The sequence below is a fragment of the Ptychodera flava genome, chromosome 16 (assembly GCF_041260155.1).
Source record: "Ptychodera flava strain L36383 chromosome 16, AS_Pfla_20210202, whole genome shotgun sequence".
In the NCBI taxonomy this organism is placed as follows: Eukaryota; Metazoa; Hemichordata; class Enteropneusta; family Ptychoderidae; genus Ptychodera; species Ptychodera flava.
The window spans coordinates 15,248,504-15,266,699 of NC_091943.1; the positions used below are offsets into that span (position 1 = coordinate 15,248,504).

Consider the following 18,196-nt stretch of genomic DNA (forward strand, 5'->3'; position numbering starts at 1 on the left):
TCTTAACCATACATCAATTAGCATACAGGAATGAGACAGGACATTTGATGGCCATAATGAGGCAAGCTTCTTTCAACAGAAGAAAAGAAATTCAAATCTCGCAATGTCGGAAAGCAGCACAACAACTTTATCTCTCTGGTACCACTGCATGATGAAATGATAATCCTTCCATCAAATTATTTTATTTTGCATGATAACACAAGTCACTTCTTTTCTTTACGATCGATAATAGGGACTCTGGAGTTCCTGCAACGCGGAAGGAGAAGATGAGAGCTCGATTTATTTCCAAGTTGGTGGGCAGGCTGATCAAAGTGTTCAAAATTGACTCATCGCACTGTCCCAATGTCATGCGAATGAAGAGTATGGCCGGAATAAGATTTCTGCTGTACAAGAAGTATGTAGAGGTAAGTTGAAAAAAGAAACATCCTCCATGTTGATTTTGGTGTCGTAGTTTGATATTTGTGAAATTTTTTTAGAAAAGTTATGCTTTTGCAGCTTCTGGGAAAGCATTTGGTATGTTTGTGTGAGTTGTTGTGATGTTATTCAGTAAATTTGTGTCAGTTTCTTGGTCGTCAAGGTGATGCCCTCACAGACAGGTCAGATGTCAAATGTCGTAAATCTTTTGATATCTGTATCATATGAAGTTAACATGGCAACAGCAGAAAAGACTCCTTTGTGTGGCTAGAAAAAGTTGTGATCATGTCAAATTTCTTTGAACCCACAAACATTGTGTAGACCTAAATTCAGACAGCACTGAAGATTTAGTGTGATTCTAATAATTTGAACATGTTCAACAACGCATGTTTCAGGAAGCATCTTAATTTGTGAGAAAGTCGATGCCGAAGCATTTCATGTAAATATCTAACCACTTCAAGGTTCTCCACAAGGGGATTTTTAGGGGTGAACCACCCCTGGAGCACTCTGTTCATATGTTAACAACAATACAAAAGAATACATTTTCACATCAAAAGCATGTGTAAATTATGCATTGCTATGTAAATTGGTCATCCCTCCGTTTTTCCAAGCTATAAAGAACACTGCACTTTATTATGAAAATTTCTGAAATTAAGCATCGAAATTGTCACCAGAAAACCATGGTGTCAGAGAGTTGGGACGAACTCATGGAGAATGCTGTTGGGGACAATGAATGGTTGCAAGAACAGCTAGTTGAAGCTGTCCTGACGTACAACGATATAGAGGCAGCAGTGAAGTGGGCCAGGCATTTTAACATCCCCACTGAACGTCTGCAATCAAGAGTTGTTGAAGCGATGGAGACGCCGATAGAAAAGGGGTTAGTACCGCCCTCTGTGGTGTAATTCAAGAGATCATGAAATGCTACAATCTCTCAGTCTCTTATTAATGTCAAATATTATTCTGTCCAACCACGAATACATGTACCAGTCTGCGTACTTATGGTCCCTTTCAACATCCCCCGCTTCCGAGTGGACAGCTCCATCCATTTAATTGCAACAATAGAATTTGACCATACCATTAATTTAAAGGGGTTAAATTCACCTGTTGTACATGCTGACCATTCTGTCACCTACGGCATATTTGAGAATCAAAATGTCACTTTTTTTAATTTCTCACGATGTTAATTTCTCGCTTTTTGTTCATTTCTGCAGCGGTGAATCACAAGATGATGTAACAGACAGCTGTTCAGAAGAGATCCAATCTGACCAGTTCTACAAACTCAGCATTCCTTTTGAAAACATTGAGATCATCGACAGTGCGGAGAGTCTCCAAAAATGTGCAGAAATCCTCTTCAAGGTAATTGTTCATTTGACAGTCCAAACTGAAAACAGGCCTGACTTTCTTCTCAAACTTCAAAATGTGTTGAATAACATGTGCTCAAGCTCTTTTCATAGTAGATGTGATACCGTAGTCAGAGATGTCACAGTATCTGTATTCATTGATGCTTACCATAAGTTCATTTGTGTTGTGAACAGATGAGTATTGCCTCATGGATATATATAGCTATGATTGATCAATCATTCGCAGAGATAATTTCTTAGAGGACTTTTCACACTCTAACAATCTTTTTTTGGCCCAAACCCATTGTTATCAATGGTGATTGTGGACCTGTTTACGTAGCCTTCAGGGTTAACAGGTTAACCCCTTAACCACTATGGTTTGGCCCAAACTTTTTGTTATCAGTGGTGATCGTGGACCTGTTCATCGTGACCTGGAGTGAACAGGTTATGCTGTTCACAACTAAATTTTTAGCACCACCCAGTTGTGTTCTGTGGCATGTGGGATCTCTACACGGCAGTGAGGATGAAAGCGCTAACGTTTGATGCGTCACTTCACGTAATTCTTGCAAACTTCACTCACTCATTCAAGTGTTTTGCTACTGCTAAAAAACATTGGTGCAGGCACCACCCTAAAATTTCCATTGTCAAATCATATACTTGCTTTTATATACCATAGGAAAATCTTAACCCCAAAACTTTTCACTTTGATACCCGGGGTATATTTATCTCCCGTCAACCCTTGTCAGAAACCGTGCTCTCACAGACATATTCACACACTCCTTCATACATATAAATAAGAAAAGTTGTTGAGAATTTGCACAAGGTCGTGGTGAAACTGTGGCCTGTACTGAACAAAATCATGGTACACACGAATCATTTTCCAAGCCTGGGCTTTGATTTTCCTTCCATGATAATACTCCAAAATCAAGCCTTCTTTGGTAGCGTCTCCAGCTGTCACTGTGGGCCAGTGATTTTTAGTGATGACACACAAATATCAGTACAACTAAAATTGAAATTTTTTCAAGGCCATGTGAGAAATGCGTGATGTAATCCATTTGTGTTCTATTTTCCTTTTAGCCCGGGACTATCATTGGTATAGACTCTGAGTGGAGGCCAAGCTTTGGACCTATCAAATGCCCTGTCAAGTAAGTTACAAATCATGGTTACAGCCAGTGCAAATGGTCTTTATCTCTCTGCATTTGATAAAACAATATTGTGCAGTGTTCTCCCCAGGATCAGGCAGATCGTCCATGTAGCCGACAAGAACACGAAGTGTCTGTTCCGGCTACCGAAAACTATGAAAAATAGTAAAGAATGAGCTACAAAATCATTATCAGTTTTAAGTTGCAGGTAGAATAATCCTGTGCCTTTGTATAAAATACTATAAAACTAGTAGAAAGTGAACAACCAGCTGAAAGTTAGTTGAGGAGACCTTAACTGCATATCATTTGCATCTCATTGTCGGCTACATGGACTGTGTGCCCAGGATCAAGCCAAAGCATAGCGGCTAATTTGCATAACCATTTGCATTCATTAATTTATATTTGCATATGGATATAACCATGTACATGCAACCACACATACATGTACACTTACAACAAATGCAATGGTAACACACAAGTATGCAGTTTGAACCATGGTTTGAACATCATGGAAACTTTTATTTTATTACACTTAGATAAATCGCCACAGTATTGTAATTATGATGACAATTAAAACAGAAGATTCAAACAGTAAACTCTGCAGCAAGTTCAGATTGAAAGCAAGAAATGGTTAGTTTGTTTGGAGTATCATGAATACATATATTGCAAATAAAATTGTCAAAAATTGCCAACGAAGAGGAAAATTCACAAGTTTAAGCTTTACACCATTCGAATGTAATTGAGTTTTATATCATTTTGAACGACAAACACCGCGAATTCTTGACCGCGGAGTGACTTCACTTTCACCTCACGCACATGAGTGAGGTGAATTGGGATTTGACTATACAGGACAGTGAACAATGCAGAAATTATGTGACAAAGGACAGAACTTAGTGTTTATCATTGACATAATGTTGAAACTTTGAATACTGGTGTAAAGGTTGAAAAATCCACACTTCCAATATTTTGTTCTCACGGTCACGGCAGTGTGACACAAAAATGACGTGAAAAACCGCAAGTTCCCGGATGTCCGCGGTCAAGATTATTTTTCATCATGGGATCGATTTCAACCGACGCAACACCCCCCCCCCCCCCCCCCCCCCCCCGCTACTACCACTGCCACTGAACATCGTCGTTTGATTCTTGATTTTAAAATCCCACCAAGATGATCACAAGACATGAACTAAGTACGACTAGAATCACTTGAAAATCAGGTGTAAAATCTTTCAGAGGACGTGTCAGAGTGGAACCACACGCGACGCCACGATCAATGTCAACAAGTTAATTTAGTTATAAACTTGGTGGCCAACATGGCCGCCGCCACATTGGAATGCAACGTGAACTCAATCGTGATCGTGATCGTACTTGGTCCAAAAAAAGATCATCATTGTAAAATCACAATTAACCTCACCAATCAACTACTTCTCTTGTTTCTTTTGCGGCCAATTTCGTGATCAAAGCATTGGAATGTGATTAAAGGCCCAGTGAGCGCTAAATGTGAAGACAATGCATGCAACAGCGGTAGCTACGCAGAGCGTGTGAACTAAAGGATGGCGGGAATATTTTAAAGCGTAACGGGGAGAATCAAAGCGTAGCGGGGAGAGGTGAAAGCGTAGCGGGACCGCTACGCTAAAATGGCCTGGGGAGAACACTGTTGTGCTCATTCATTCTACCACTTAAGTGGTATTTTTTGTAGGTTTTTCCAATGGACACTTTTCAGGTCAGCAGTGGCAAGGTGTGTCAGAAATCTGCATGGTCAGGTGTAAATTTCTCCCAATTATTCATATGTCACATAAACTATCAAGTCCAAATTTATGGTCAACTTCATGGTTGTCTGTTTGCTCAGAATCTACATGGTCATTTCTAAAAGAACAGTGAAATCATCTGTTTTCATATTCTTTCCAAACTAACTACATGAAGATACAACGGTCACTTGTCATCTAAACCAGCAAATAGAAAAGTGCATGTATGAACAATTTCAAGTTAATAGTTTGCCCCGTCTTGAAATTGAAAGACTTGACCTTTTGTTTAACTTTGCTCAAGGAAACTTTAAACCATTTCCTTTCAAAGTCAGAATAGAAATCAGAGTCAGCATACAAAATTTGGTACTACGGTAGAGAAACAAATTACCCAATATTTCTGAACACTTGAAATTCAAAATGGTCACCATCCCTGTGTTAATTCTATGGGAAAAATAAAATTTTCGATTTTCACAAAAAAATAAAAACTCTATTTGCTCACAGGCTTCAAAATAAGCTCCCATAAGTGGAAGACCAAAATATGTCTTATAAAAGTTTGAGTCAGAATATCTGTCCTCGAGGCGCATTATACCTTACATTTATCACATGAACTGGCCCGTATCTCCACCTGTGTCATGTACACCAGCACAGATAAGAAATCCATATTACTGCTGTTTTACGTCATCAACAAACTTTTTCCTGCAATGGTACCATTCGTACATGCACGTCATGACACAAACCGATTTGTCGTGATCGTGCTGTACTCTCATGGCATTTTGACAAAAAGGTGATCCGATAAATCCAGATATGGAAACAGTGTCCAACGAAATTTCGAGTCGCCAAAGCTTTAGCTATTCCAAAGAATCAAATGAGGATACCGTCGATCGTTTTAATGGCTCAGTAACATCACAGCTCCAGTCGTAAGGCTCAATGTGGACGTCGTCGTACCTGGCGATCGCCAAACAACGTCGTACCTGGCGATCCCGGTTGGCGATAAACCTGAAAGATACACCTCAACGAAAGTTCAACTTAATAAATGAGTGCTGTATAATCTTCGGAAAAGCGACATAGAAGGCACAAGTATAAAGTCATTCGACGAACAATGACAAATTTCCTTCATCAGACAAGTTATTCCGTTATTTTCAATCGGAATCAAACCTAAAGCGTAAGGCTGTAGTGAAGACATAAGCTGTCGACCTGTACTACGGCTGTAGCCATAAATCTGCAGTGCAGAGCTGTAGAACCCGATGTATTTCGAAAGTTGACTCGGACAACACTCACAACAGAACAGAGTTCCTGTCAAGTAACAAAATTGGGATGTACCTACGGGTGTGCCGATATAATGTGTCACAGCAAACATCAAAGTCCGTAAGACGAAAAATTGACGACGGAGATGGCCACCGGCGGAGACCAGTGATGGCAGTGCCCACTACCAGCGTACACTCTGTGTGTCATTGATCTGAATCTTTCAGGCTCGCCAAGGTTGTAAACTTGTGATATTTTAAAAGCCACGGCATCGCTAGGAATGATAACCACTGTTTCGATCGTGTTGTTGCATTAGCTTCATAAATATAATTGTAAATATTCTAATCAACTCAAAATAATATGGTTATCCGTCGCTAGCGCGGTGAAAGCTATGTCCACCGATGGTAGACTTGCCTTGGCATCAGTCCAGTGCATGACAATGATTGACACGCGCACGTGACCGAATCCGTATGTCTGATTGGTGGAGATACCATTCGATGTATCAAACTTTCAGCTTAATCAGATTTATGAATGAAAGTATACCTGTAAACATTTGCACATCTCCTTGGCAACTGGCCGCTTTACTCATTAAATGAAAATAATCCGCGTAAATAAAGCACAAAATCACAATAAAAATCATGCAATTTGTTACAATAATTTTGATCCATCCACATCAAAGAAAAATAAGAAGACTGTTCATGTGATAAATATATAATCCCATGGAGTTTTTCTCTGTTTGACGTAATAGAATACTCGTGTTTTTTGCGGAGACGTACAACTTCTCGCCTTTGGCGAGAAGTTGTACGGCTCTGTGAAATAACACTCGTATACAATGACGTCAAACAGAGAAAAATACCATGGGATTATATATAAGTACCAGTAATATTTTTGTACTGAAATTTCATGTAAAGAATTCTTGCTTACATCTTGTTCAGACATGCAGGTGTGTTTGGCAATGCAGATAATGATAATATGTTGACTTGATGGAGTCAGTGTCTGTTCCAGAAATGTTCAATACAGTCATAACGCTGATACAAACATCCATTTGAAAGCTGCTTTTCACTACGCTTGGTGTGTTTCACAAGAAAAGAATTCTACATCAACATCAACCTCCAAATGAAATTACAGTGGTGTTGATCATAAGATCCAAAAATGAAACTCAACCTAAAATCAATCTATATGCTTTCTCTTTTCTTGTCCCAGAGTCAGTCTGTTACAACTGGCAACCATAGACAGTGTGTTTATACTTGATATGATGACACTGTCTGAATCTGTGGATGATTCCGTCATGACAGACTTTGCTTTGCATCTTTTCACAACTCCAGATGTCTTGAAATTAGGCAAGTCCGCTTTCTGTTGTTTTGTAAATTGTATTCTGTTGCTATGTCTTTTGAGTTGCTCACCATTTGGTTATTTTTCATGTCGGCATACGTGTTAGTGGATGAATCCTGAGAGAGAGAGAGAGAGAGAGAGAGAGAGAGAGAGAGAGGGAGAGAGAGAGAGCTAACTTTATAGCTGGTCAACTAATAGATAAATTGTTATGCAAATTAAAATAATAATGCTCTGTCATTGTATATTTTTTTTCATGAAATACAAAATTTTATTCTTTGATTTGAAAGTTTTGATTGCAGTTTATTTCAACATATGATATAATTTCCTCAGATTTCATGTATTTAATTTTGATACTGATTGATGGAAAATGAATGTACGATGTAAAAATCAATGGAAGGTTTGCAAAGGTCATCCATTGGTATTAGTGACAGTGTTTTGGTTTTCTTTTCAATGATTGCAGGATATGGTATTGATGGTGACATCAAAATGCTGTTTAAATCTTACAGTGGATTGAAAGACCTAGGCTCTCAATTGAAAAGAGTTGTTGATGTTGGAACTGTTGTGAAAGATGTAAGTTACATGTCGATGAAAGAGAAAGTTATCCAAAAATGGACATCTCACTGCAGAATTTAACCTATCTACCCCAATGCTCTGTAAATGAGTCTACACTCACCATTGATAACAATAGGTTTGGGCCAAACCATTGTAGTGAAATGGTTAAAAACAGGGTCAACATAAACACACAGGATAACTATGAAAATGCAGAAGTCACTTTCCACCACCTTCAGAAGTACCAATGTCTGTTCTTTAGTTGTTGCATGTATTTTCAACTTTGAGATGTAACTCATGTATACCACTCACTATGAACAGAGAATCAAAATAAAACTCGACAATCTCCCTACTTCTACACATGGTTTGGGCTTGGCCAATAAATACCAGTAGTCATATGCAAATGGCAATGTTTGCAACAATGTTTCACCTTGTAAACTGTTGTCTTACTCAAGTGTGACTTAGAAATGGTCGATTGTGATCCCCCAAGATGCTTTGCTGCTGATTTCTAATGATGTATCGTTGTTACTGATATACAAATATTTTATTTTAACCCTTGTTTCCAAATGTTAGTGCATGATATGTTGATATGTGAGTACGAGTTTTGGAATGCTTGCTCAAACTAACTGCTCAAATGAAGAGCTTCAAAATACTATTTCTGAAACAAAAATGTATGTATGACATTGAACTTCAAATTTCCCTACTTTCATAATTCCAAACAAATTGATATTCCATCCGTCCAGATACAAAAGGTGGCACCAGATTTATTGCAACACGACAGGGAAACCGATGGAAAAAATTCCACTGAAGACGGAGATGAGAAGACAGCCAAGAAGACGAAGAGCAAGGGTCTGGGTGAACTGGTCAGAGTGTGTCTGGGTAAACCACTCAATAAGAATGAAAGGTTGTCGGACTGGGAGAGGAGACCTCTACGTCAATCACAAATCATCTATGCAGGTCTGTAGGAGCAGAATTTCAGAAATGGGATTTGAATTTCAACGCGGTGTGATGGTTAAGGCATCAAAACATTGATGTAAAGTCATGGTTCTTACAAGGGAGCATTCCACAAAATTGGTGATAAGTTGCATATTGAAGAAGGATGAGCACAGTAATCGACTTTGTATCAACAGTATCAAAACAAACAAAAATATGTATTAAATTGTAATGATATTAGTCACCATATCAACAGATTTGAAACAAACGGTTCCCAGCTAGCAAGTAGCATACATGTACATGTATCTTAGATGTCAATCTCTTCTCTTTTGTTCACTTCTCAGCACTTGATGCTCATTGCCTGGTCGAAATTTATGAGCTCATCAAGGTCAAGACTGCTGGTGCAGGCATAGAGGTCGACCTTGAACCCCCTCTGCCGAAAAAAGAGCGAAAAGCAAAGAAGAGCAAGGAAGGTGGTAATGATGGTAGTGGTAGCCATGGCAACAGTGATGGAGGAGATACCACATCCTCTGCAGAGCTCACTAAAGAAATTGAGGTGAGATACAAAGAATAATGTTTCCTTGATTTTGTAGTTACACATTCCTAGTTTCTGTCAGCTTTTACCTCAAGTTCAATTATGACAGTAAATCACCCATCAAAACTAAACTTTTCCACCCCCACATGTTCCCAACATTTGCCACTCATAGGTCTGATCTGATCTGATCTGTCAGTGATCAGTTATGGCATTATTTTCTAACCATGTTCTTTTAAGCTGTAATGATTGCCAGCTCATAAAAGTCTGGCTGTATTTCTCAAATATTCAGACTCCAATCTTCCAATACATCAAGCTGGAACAAAGTGCCTGTTTCCTCTCCTGCATTGTCCTTGACATTGACAATGTCTCTGATATCAACATCATGTGACTTTGTCCAGATTACAAGACTGACAGTGACCAAAATACATCAGTGAAGTACATTTTTTTTCCTCAATTGTCAAATGTATAATACTTAACTTTACATTGAATCCCAGGCACCCGTTTCAACGAGTGATGGTGAGGTAGGCAGTACTTCCATTCCAGCGAGTGAATTCTCTGTTGTATGTGACACCATGCTACAGGGCCTTGGCCGTCAGCTTAGGTGTTGTGGTGTTGATGTACGTATCCTGGACAACACAGAAGACCATGATGAAGCAGCTAAGGTACTTGGTCTTGATCATGACCGACAAAATGTCCCTGCTAAGCAAGTTCATCTTGAAATGCTGCAAATCATTTGCATATGCGAGTAGAAAAATCAAAAGTTAAAGGTCTGGTGAAACGCCCATGTTGCAAAATCACAAAAAATACAGTTGATGGTCTGTAGAACAGTTATGTTTATTTCTTGTATCGTTTAGCGTGGGCGATTAATAAATATGGCAAAAGGAAAATGCAATGTGGGCGTGTCCCCAAACCCTCTCCAGTTGACTTTTTTCGGCTTTCTGAAGTTTGCCTGACATCGTACCTTATAACACTGATAATGGGAAGTCTTAAATCAAGGAGGACTATTTTTGATTATATATTTTTATACAAATGCATAAATGCAAAGTTTAATGTTAATGCTTTAGCTTCATTTTTTAGTCTTCATGTACCAAGGTTTTCAACTCGGCGTACTACTTTGTTTCATGTGCCATTTGGTAGAGTTAATTGTGTTCGTGACTCTCTTTTTAGTAGAATTCCGAGACAATTTAATTTGCTTTTAAACGAATACAATGACATTGATCCTTTTTCTGTAAATTTAAATGGTTTTAAAATGTTTTAAAACATTGTTTTCTCAGTATTTGTTAAAGTTTGTTTGTCTTGTCTTCTTGCTTTAACTCTGTATCTGTATTTTTACTAACAGTCTTCCATAAATGGCCTCGGCTGTGGAAGTCATTATTAATAAAATAAAAATAAATAAAAAAATAAATAAAAATAAAAATAAAGTATTTCACACCTTCGTAAGCTCCCCACGGATAGTAAGCTTAACTTGTAGGGTTTCGGCTTGCATACTCTCAGTGTTCACGCTAACGCAAGCAACACTTGCAAAATGTGATAAATTAATAATTGAATGCTGCGAAAATTCTATCAAAACGATTCTCCACGCTTGCGAATATATATTTTGACGTGAAATTCGATTTCCCCAGACAAAGCTACAAGTTTTGCCGATTGATCGAAGTGGCTAGCCGTCAGGCAGTCGAACATCGCCGCCTATAATAAGCAGGACGATCGCCGGGTGAAATATGCACAGATTGCTTCTTTTACCCTTTTTCATAGACGATAAGGCAATAATCTTTCTAAAATTGAAAAGAAAACGTAACAAACGCGATGAACGGTGCAACTGCAAATAGATGACATACTCTATTCTCGCAAAGTTACTTCCGGGTCTCAATCGAGGTCTCACTCTTGTCCTCCATATATCCAATCATGAGATGTACAATCTATGTATTGTATTCTGTGATTTGTTCGTTTACATCCCCGACATGTATCGGCTGCTCTGATTCGCTAAAATATTTTTATGCAGTCAATTGCCATTAATTAGCCTTTTCACAAAGGGGTCGTTAAGTTCCTACAGGCATCAATCCGGTTTTTACAAGGGATAATTACCAGCACTAAATGATTTTTTTGGTTCGAAAAAGTAATCGAAGCACAGAGAAGTATGTTTGGTTGTTTTATCTAATTTGTAGTCGTGAATTTGCACCTAAACGTGGTCTGTCTGGAGGAGCAGACAAGTCAATACTGACCGTGCCCATGCTATTCTTATGCATGTTTGCATCATACACATTGTTGATACAGAGTCATTACTGATACGATTTACATGAATGAACAAAGCTGACCTTCATTGACCGTGGATTTTGTTTAACAAAGCAGACAGCGCTTGCAGTATTCTTTTGGTCAAGCAATTCTCCAACAGACATAGCGCTAGCAGGAGAGGTTATTGGTGAGAAACGGATGGCTAGCGTGGGTTGCCCTGTGGATGTACTTACTTTGTTAACTTGTTGTGTTAGCGAATACTGGGCGGAGATAAGGGATGGCAGGGGGACCGCTATTCAATGTAAACGAACCCAGTTGTGACGTCAGAGTGTGTCAACCATGACCAAACTGAGGGCGTGGCCTAAGTTTAGCGAATTGACCCCAAATCGAACCCGCACATAGAAATATAAAAAATTAGCACTCGCGCGTACTTTTATGTAGAAATTCTGTTCAGTTGCGAGTGTAACGATATTGCCACCCGGAAGCTAAATAGCTCAGTAGTACAGGTTGATTTCACCAGACCTTTAAGGTAGAATGCAGCCCAAGGGCAGTTATTCAGACTTTGAATTTTTTACAATTCTTTACTGATCTACCACTTGTGGGGGCTCATTTTAAAGCTCTTTGCATAAGAAAAATGTTTTATTGTCTCAGTTTTTCGAAAATAAAAACTTATTTTCAACCCATAGAGTTAATACATGTATGGAGGCCATTTTTAATTTCAAATATCTACAAATGTCAGGTAATTTGTATCTCTAGTTTCAAACTTTGCTGCACAATTACCCCAAATTTTTATTTTTGATTTTGAAAGAGAATAGTTTAAGTTTCTTGATGAAAGTTTAAGCAAAAATTTAAGTGTTTCGTTTTTGAGGCGCAAATTATCTCAAATAGAGTCTTTTGATTATCGATTATTGCATTTTACCCACTAGTATGTTGCTATCTCCTCTTGCTGATAATACAAAGGGTAAAATGACTGATGCTTTTAACCCTTTTTCACAGGGTAGCTGATTCGCTTCAGCTAGAAGAAGCAAACATAGACATGAATACTAAAACAGAGAGTAAATGAAATTCATGAGTTGCATTTTTCACTTTTCTTCCAATTTTTCACTTTGTTTTCCACAATGTCTGTTTATTACAGATTGCACTGAAAGAAAAGAGAGTGATTCTAACAGCTGGTACTCCATACCAAATAGTAAGATATGTCGCTTCTGACAGCCACTTTTAAGTTGCCATTTCACATGAAAGATATCAAGTATGCAGGACATCTGAATTTTCTCAGCTTGAGAGTCAGCTTGAGAGTCAATCAAAGCGCCCTCACAGTTCAGAATCAATTGGGAGTCCGTGACAGTGTAGGGAAACCTATTGCACAATTCTCAGCCATTTTTTTGCCGTTAATATCGCTCCTCAAAAAATTCATTGTAAAAGCAAAGGTAAAATTTGGGATCAACATTTTCTTTCAAATTGTTTGTTTGTTTGTTTGTTTTTCTTTTTTTTTATGCTACACCCACAGAAATGTTCTGAGACCTTTCTCAACTGCGGAAGGAGAAAAGCTGCTCAACATTTGATTACTGATCCAAGTTGTTGTACAATACTCTTCAGCGATGAAAACCACTTTCCTTCATTTTCTCACGTAGCTGAAGTCCCAGGTTGCTAATGGTATGTGCTACAATGTCAAGGGTTGCACAGCCAAGGACCAAGTCCAGGAAGTACTCCAGAAGTTCAAGGTGGAGGTGAAACCCACTGATATCTTCAGCAGGTGTCAGGTCAGTCCATGTAACACCAACCCTTGCACCAAATACTGCGGTCCAATCCACCATTGATTTCAATTATGGTGGCTGGACCAGTGTACTTGGAAATAGGGGTGAAAAGGTCAATGATGTTGTGTGGCTTTAATCCTTTCAATGACATATAGGGTGATTATTTTTCTTTTGCTTTCTATGGTAAAGTCTAATCTGTGCAGAGGTAAACAGGAGTGAGATGGTCATGGGTCAATTTTCCTGCCTTTTAAATGTTCTCATTCTGATACGTTGTCAATATCCAACTCATACAATAGCTGCAGCCAGTTTTAAGGGCTGATGTGCAGCATCTCAGAAGCTCTCAGTCAACTGGTTTGGTGAAACTCACTCTTCTTATTGAATTACATGTTTTTCCAAACGGCCAGTCCAGTAGAGAATATCCCTAGTTTCAGACCCCCTAAGTTGCTGTAAATAATTGCCATCTACCAATCAGATTTAACCTTCTGAGGCACTGGGCATTACCAGAGTTTTGACATTTGTCTCAATCATACATCCTCTTGTTTGTTAAAGCACCTATTTCTTTAATTCTTTCGCCACCTTGATTTCGCCAAAACCCAGTGCTTTCAGTGGTGACTATAGACCTGTTTGTTCTCAGGGGAAATGGACACAACAATGTCGACAAAAAAAAACATATCCTACTGAAATATACGTAAATTTTTAATACACCAAGCAAAACATATACCTCTTGTCCCCAAAACATATTCTTCTGTATTTTCCTTCCACAGAATTTTGTTTCTCACAAGAACGGTTATCGATTGCAAAGAGTTTGGTTAGGGACACTTGTGTTTGGACTGTTGAATATACACAGAAAACATTAGCCAAGTGACAAAACACAAGATTCACCTAGTACGTGTTCCAAAGCTTCAATTCGAAACAAATAAATAAATAAATAAATAAATTTACTGATCTGTTGCTCTTGTATCAGATGAAATGGAATTTTAATCAAATTTTCCACTGAAAACTTTTTGTAGTGTTTACCGAGCATTGAACAAACCTGTTTTCAAGTGAGAAAATGTTCTTAATTTCTCCTCAATGGACAGCTTAGCACGTTTTTTTTCCCAACTGCAGCATTGTGTCATATGAATTTAGTTCCCCGTGTTTTCTGGTTGACTAGTATTTGCAAGCTGGCCTATCTAGACCTGATATGAAAACTCAACCGTTTGATCATACAAGGCTTTCTGAAAATTTGATGGCATTATGACTCGTTATCCCAACAGGAAAACCTCATTCAAAAATGGCAGAGATAATACAGAAATTAATTCTAATTCCATGGATATTTGGTGTCTTAAGTTTAATTCTGACATACCATACCTCACCTTCTTTCTTTGACCAGATATTAACCCTTTGCACCCTGACCCCCTGGTACTCTATGACGTCATCAGACATTTATGTCTGAGCCGGGTTCAAAGGGTTAAGTGTGATTGAATCTGCATTGAATTAGTATCATTATAGCATTACCACTCTAGTAATCCCTCTCTGCGAAATATTTTAACTTTGAACCCCACATTTGCATGTATAATTTACCAAGAAAACCAAACTACCCTGATAGAGTTCATTAGTAAGACTATCAGAATTAAGAATTGATACATAAAAATATATTCTTTCTTAACTTGACATGTCTTTATGCTAAAGGCTTGCTTGCAATATAGCCAGTACACAACTTTTAAGGGATTTTGTGTCATCACTAACCCTTGACCTTTGGACTTTGACTTGACAGGTGTGTAATAGCAGGCAGTACATTTGCATATCTGTTGACCTAATGAGGAAAGCTATGGAAAACAAACGCTCAAAGAATGCTTTGGAATCTGAACCAGTTTTGTCGGAGGTGGATGTGATTGATGGCACCAACAAGGAGTATGCCATGTCACTTGACTCAGAGCAGAGAGGTCAAAGTGAAAAGGTCAAAGGTGAGAGTGCCAAAGTTCAAGATGTGGTCCATCTGGACGGAGCAGATGTAAGTGATGCTGAACTTGAAAATGACACTGAAAATGCAGATCAAGTAAATCTTATCGGTGGAGAGTCACCAAACCACTCAAGCAGTGATGTCACAAACAACAGAGATGGGGACGAACATGTTGCCATGGTTACCAGTGATACTCACAGACCAAAAGAGGTCTCAGGAATGACTCCAGTGAAGGTGACCCAGGGAATCATACAGTCATCATGGTTACCAAGCGATGAGGAAAAGTTTGAGGGGATCAGTGAAGATGATGATGATGATGATGATGATGATGAAGATGATGAAGATGCAGACAGTGAGTTTGTCATTTCCGAAAGACCAGCTAGACCAGCTTACAAACCAGCTGTTTGCACCGACATCACCACGACCATGATCAACACCAAGACATGGAAATTAGACAATGGACAGCCAATCCAAATAGCAAAAGTGCCGGACGGTGTTCTCGACCAAGTCGACCTCTTCTACGCCTGCGCACGATGCGGCAAAGTGTTCTGGGAAGGCAAGCACTACAAGCGAGTGTTCCATCAGTTTGCACATGTGTTAGACAGAAAACAGCATTCCGCTTGAAAGTAATACAAACTTTTTCTTGCACAATCATCTTAGAACACACCTTTTTGAACTGAAATGTACTCCCTACATCTGTGTTTGAATATATATTTTTCGCGTGGGTGTGGATGAGATGCTCCACAGTAAGAAATTTATGCTATACATTCATATTTTCATGCTCATAACAATCGCTGTGTGTGATATATGTACATATGTTTAATGGGCCCACATTTTTTGTGTGTTTATTTAATGTGAATTCTAACTTGGGTGATTTGGATTGTCCGAAACATGGACAGCTTGCCAGGTAGAGTCCTTTACAAACCTTCATTCCCTACTTAAAATTACGTGAACAGGACACAGGTGTGAATGATTTGGTTTGAAACTGTTGGGGTATACAGTTGATCCTACCATGTGTAATGCTAGTTTCATGAATTACATATAAGACTGACTTAGAAGAGGCTACAAACTATTCAATAATGACCGTAAACACTGACGATATCCATATATCATTGACGTCATGAAACATGTAGAAATATACAACTCTAGCAGCCCGATCCAAATAAGATATTTAGAAAGTTCTGCTGTAAACTGTAAATTGAACTAGAGTAGTTCATTTCTGTCTTTAGAGACATAAGTGTCCATTTCATGGATTTTATACCAGTCTACATGGCATTAATTCTCACAGAGTTTTGCTGTAAACTAACATGATCGGAACTAATTTGGGATAATTGGATCTTCATATTTTTAAAATTTCTCAAAACTGTTAGGTGCCATATAGTTGAATGTTGCAATATTGCAAATTACTTATGAAAACAAGTATGTAACTTAAAAAGAAAAGCAGATGAGGTTACATTTGCTGATTAAACCAACATTACTTCAACATCCAATTATCCCAAATTCGTTCCAATCGTGTTAAACTGTAAATTGAACGATAGTAGTTCATTTTAGTCTTTAGAGACATCAGTGTCCATTTCATGGATTTTATACCAGTCTACATGGCATTAATTCCCAAAAGTTTTGCTGTAAACTGTCAACTCAAGAAGTCCATTTCAGTCTTTCCAGACACAACTGTCCATTTCATGGATTGTATACCAGTCCACATGGCATTAATTCCCAAAAGTTTTGCTATAAACTGAACTCAAGTTGTTCATTTTAGTCTTTAGAAACACGAGTGTCCATTTCACAGTTTTTATACCAGTCTACATGGCATTAATTCCCATAAAAGTGACACTGCTAAATATTGATTTGTGGGCAACTCTGAAAAGAAAAAACTTATCAAAGGCCAAAACAACAGGCATTGATGAAAAAATGCACAGATTGCTGTTAGAGTATGACTACTCATTCTGCCGTGTCTACAGCTGCATACGTCAGTGTTATGAATAGTTTCATTTGTCAGCAAAGGTGTGATACTTTTTATTTCTACTGGGGGTTAGACCATTTATGTATGCTCACCCCATGACTGGGATAAACATCAAAAGTTGTACCTTCATCCCACAAAGTTTTTTGACTCCCCAACTACGTACAGTAGCAGTCCTTTATACTGTGACTAATAAACACTCAACTTCTGATGAAATTACAAAGTTATCAATATAAATAGTGAAGAAATGCAGAAAAGAATTTATTGTAACACCTCTTTAGAGGTTTTTGTGTTGAACTTTATGCAATGGATGGAATAAAGATATTTTATTTTTTCCAAATTATTCTCTTCCTTGGCAGTTCGGTGTTCTCAGTGCAGTTTTGTGAAAACAGAATTTTGTATACCGCCCTCTAGAGAGTGGAATAAAAATTATTTTATTTTTTCCAAATCCGTCCAATCTGGCGATCTTGGCATGCAGGCAGTGGGATGATGGCAGAATTCTATATACTGCCCTCTATAGAGCGATAATGGAAAATGTTATATATTGACTCCCTGTCGACACTTTGCTGTACAGTGAAACGTCATTTTAGGGACCTCTTAGAACGCCTGAAATGATCTAAGATGGACAGTTGCTGAAATATTTGACAATCTTGAAAACAATATGATATTCATATATTTCTGCCACAAGTATATAGAAATGCAAAAGCTCGATTCCCAGCATTGTGTACAGAGTGGAATATGATTGTTGACAAATAAATTCTATTCCAGACTAAACTTCGTCTTCAATAGTTGACATCGCCAACATACAGGTTGTTTACAAGTTGATCATTAGGTATTTTGTTATGATTAAGGACGGTACATTCTAACCTATCCGAAACACTTTACAAAAAAAATCCTTCATAGAAAAGTTGACGCATACCACACTGAAATTTACTCTTCTTTTTACATTTGACAAAAGTCTACAAATATGCAGGTTTTTACCTTGCAGATTGTGTCAGTTCTGAATCCGAGTCAACTAAGTTGTGCAAAGGAGACATATTACGCTGTATATAGATAGATGGGCAAGTGCACATTTTTCACCA

At 38.2% G+C, this 18,196-nt stretch overlaps 1 protein-coding gene across 4 annotated transcripts in view; it reads left to right on the forward strand.

Moving 5' to 3' along the window:
- The window catches only part of LOC139114110 (exonuclease mut-7 homolog), a 36,411-nt gene that overhangs the window by 7,746 nt on the left and 10,469 nt on the right, over window positions 1-18,196 (forward strand). Inside the window, exons 6-17 of one of the 4 annotated variants that reach the window (XM_070675636.1) lie at window positions 233-404; window positions 1,089-1,291; window positions 1,626-1,770; window positions 2,832-2,899; window positions 7,084-7,220; window positions 7,673-7,782; window positions 8,505-8,718; window positions 9,039-9,250; window positions 9,724-9,891; window positions 12,594-12,647; window positions 13,090-13,218; window positions 14,969-17,454. In XM_070675636.1, coding sequence (XP_070531737.1) covers window positions 233-404; window positions 1,089-1,291; window positions 1,626-1,770; window positions 2,832-2,899; window positions 7,084-7,220; window positions 7,673-7,782; window positions 8,505-8,718; window positions 9,039-9,250; window positions 9,724-9,891; window positions 12,594-12,647; window positions 13,090-13,218; window positions 14,969-15,778 — 2,422 coding nt within the window. In that variant the 3' untranslated portion in view covers window positions 15,779-17,454. Of the gene's footprint in view, window positions 1-232; window positions 405-1,088; window positions 1,292-1,625; window positions 1,771-2,831; window positions 2,900-7,083; window positions 7,221-7,672; window positions 7,783-8,504; window positions 8,719-9,038; window positions 9,251-9,723; window positions 9,892-12,593; window positions 12,648-13,089; window positions 13,219-13,976; window positions 14,151-14,968; window positions 17,455-18,196 lie in introns of those variants that run through there. The other 3 variants (XM_070675638.1, XM_070675639.1, XM_070675637.1) reach the window with 3 other exon arrangements.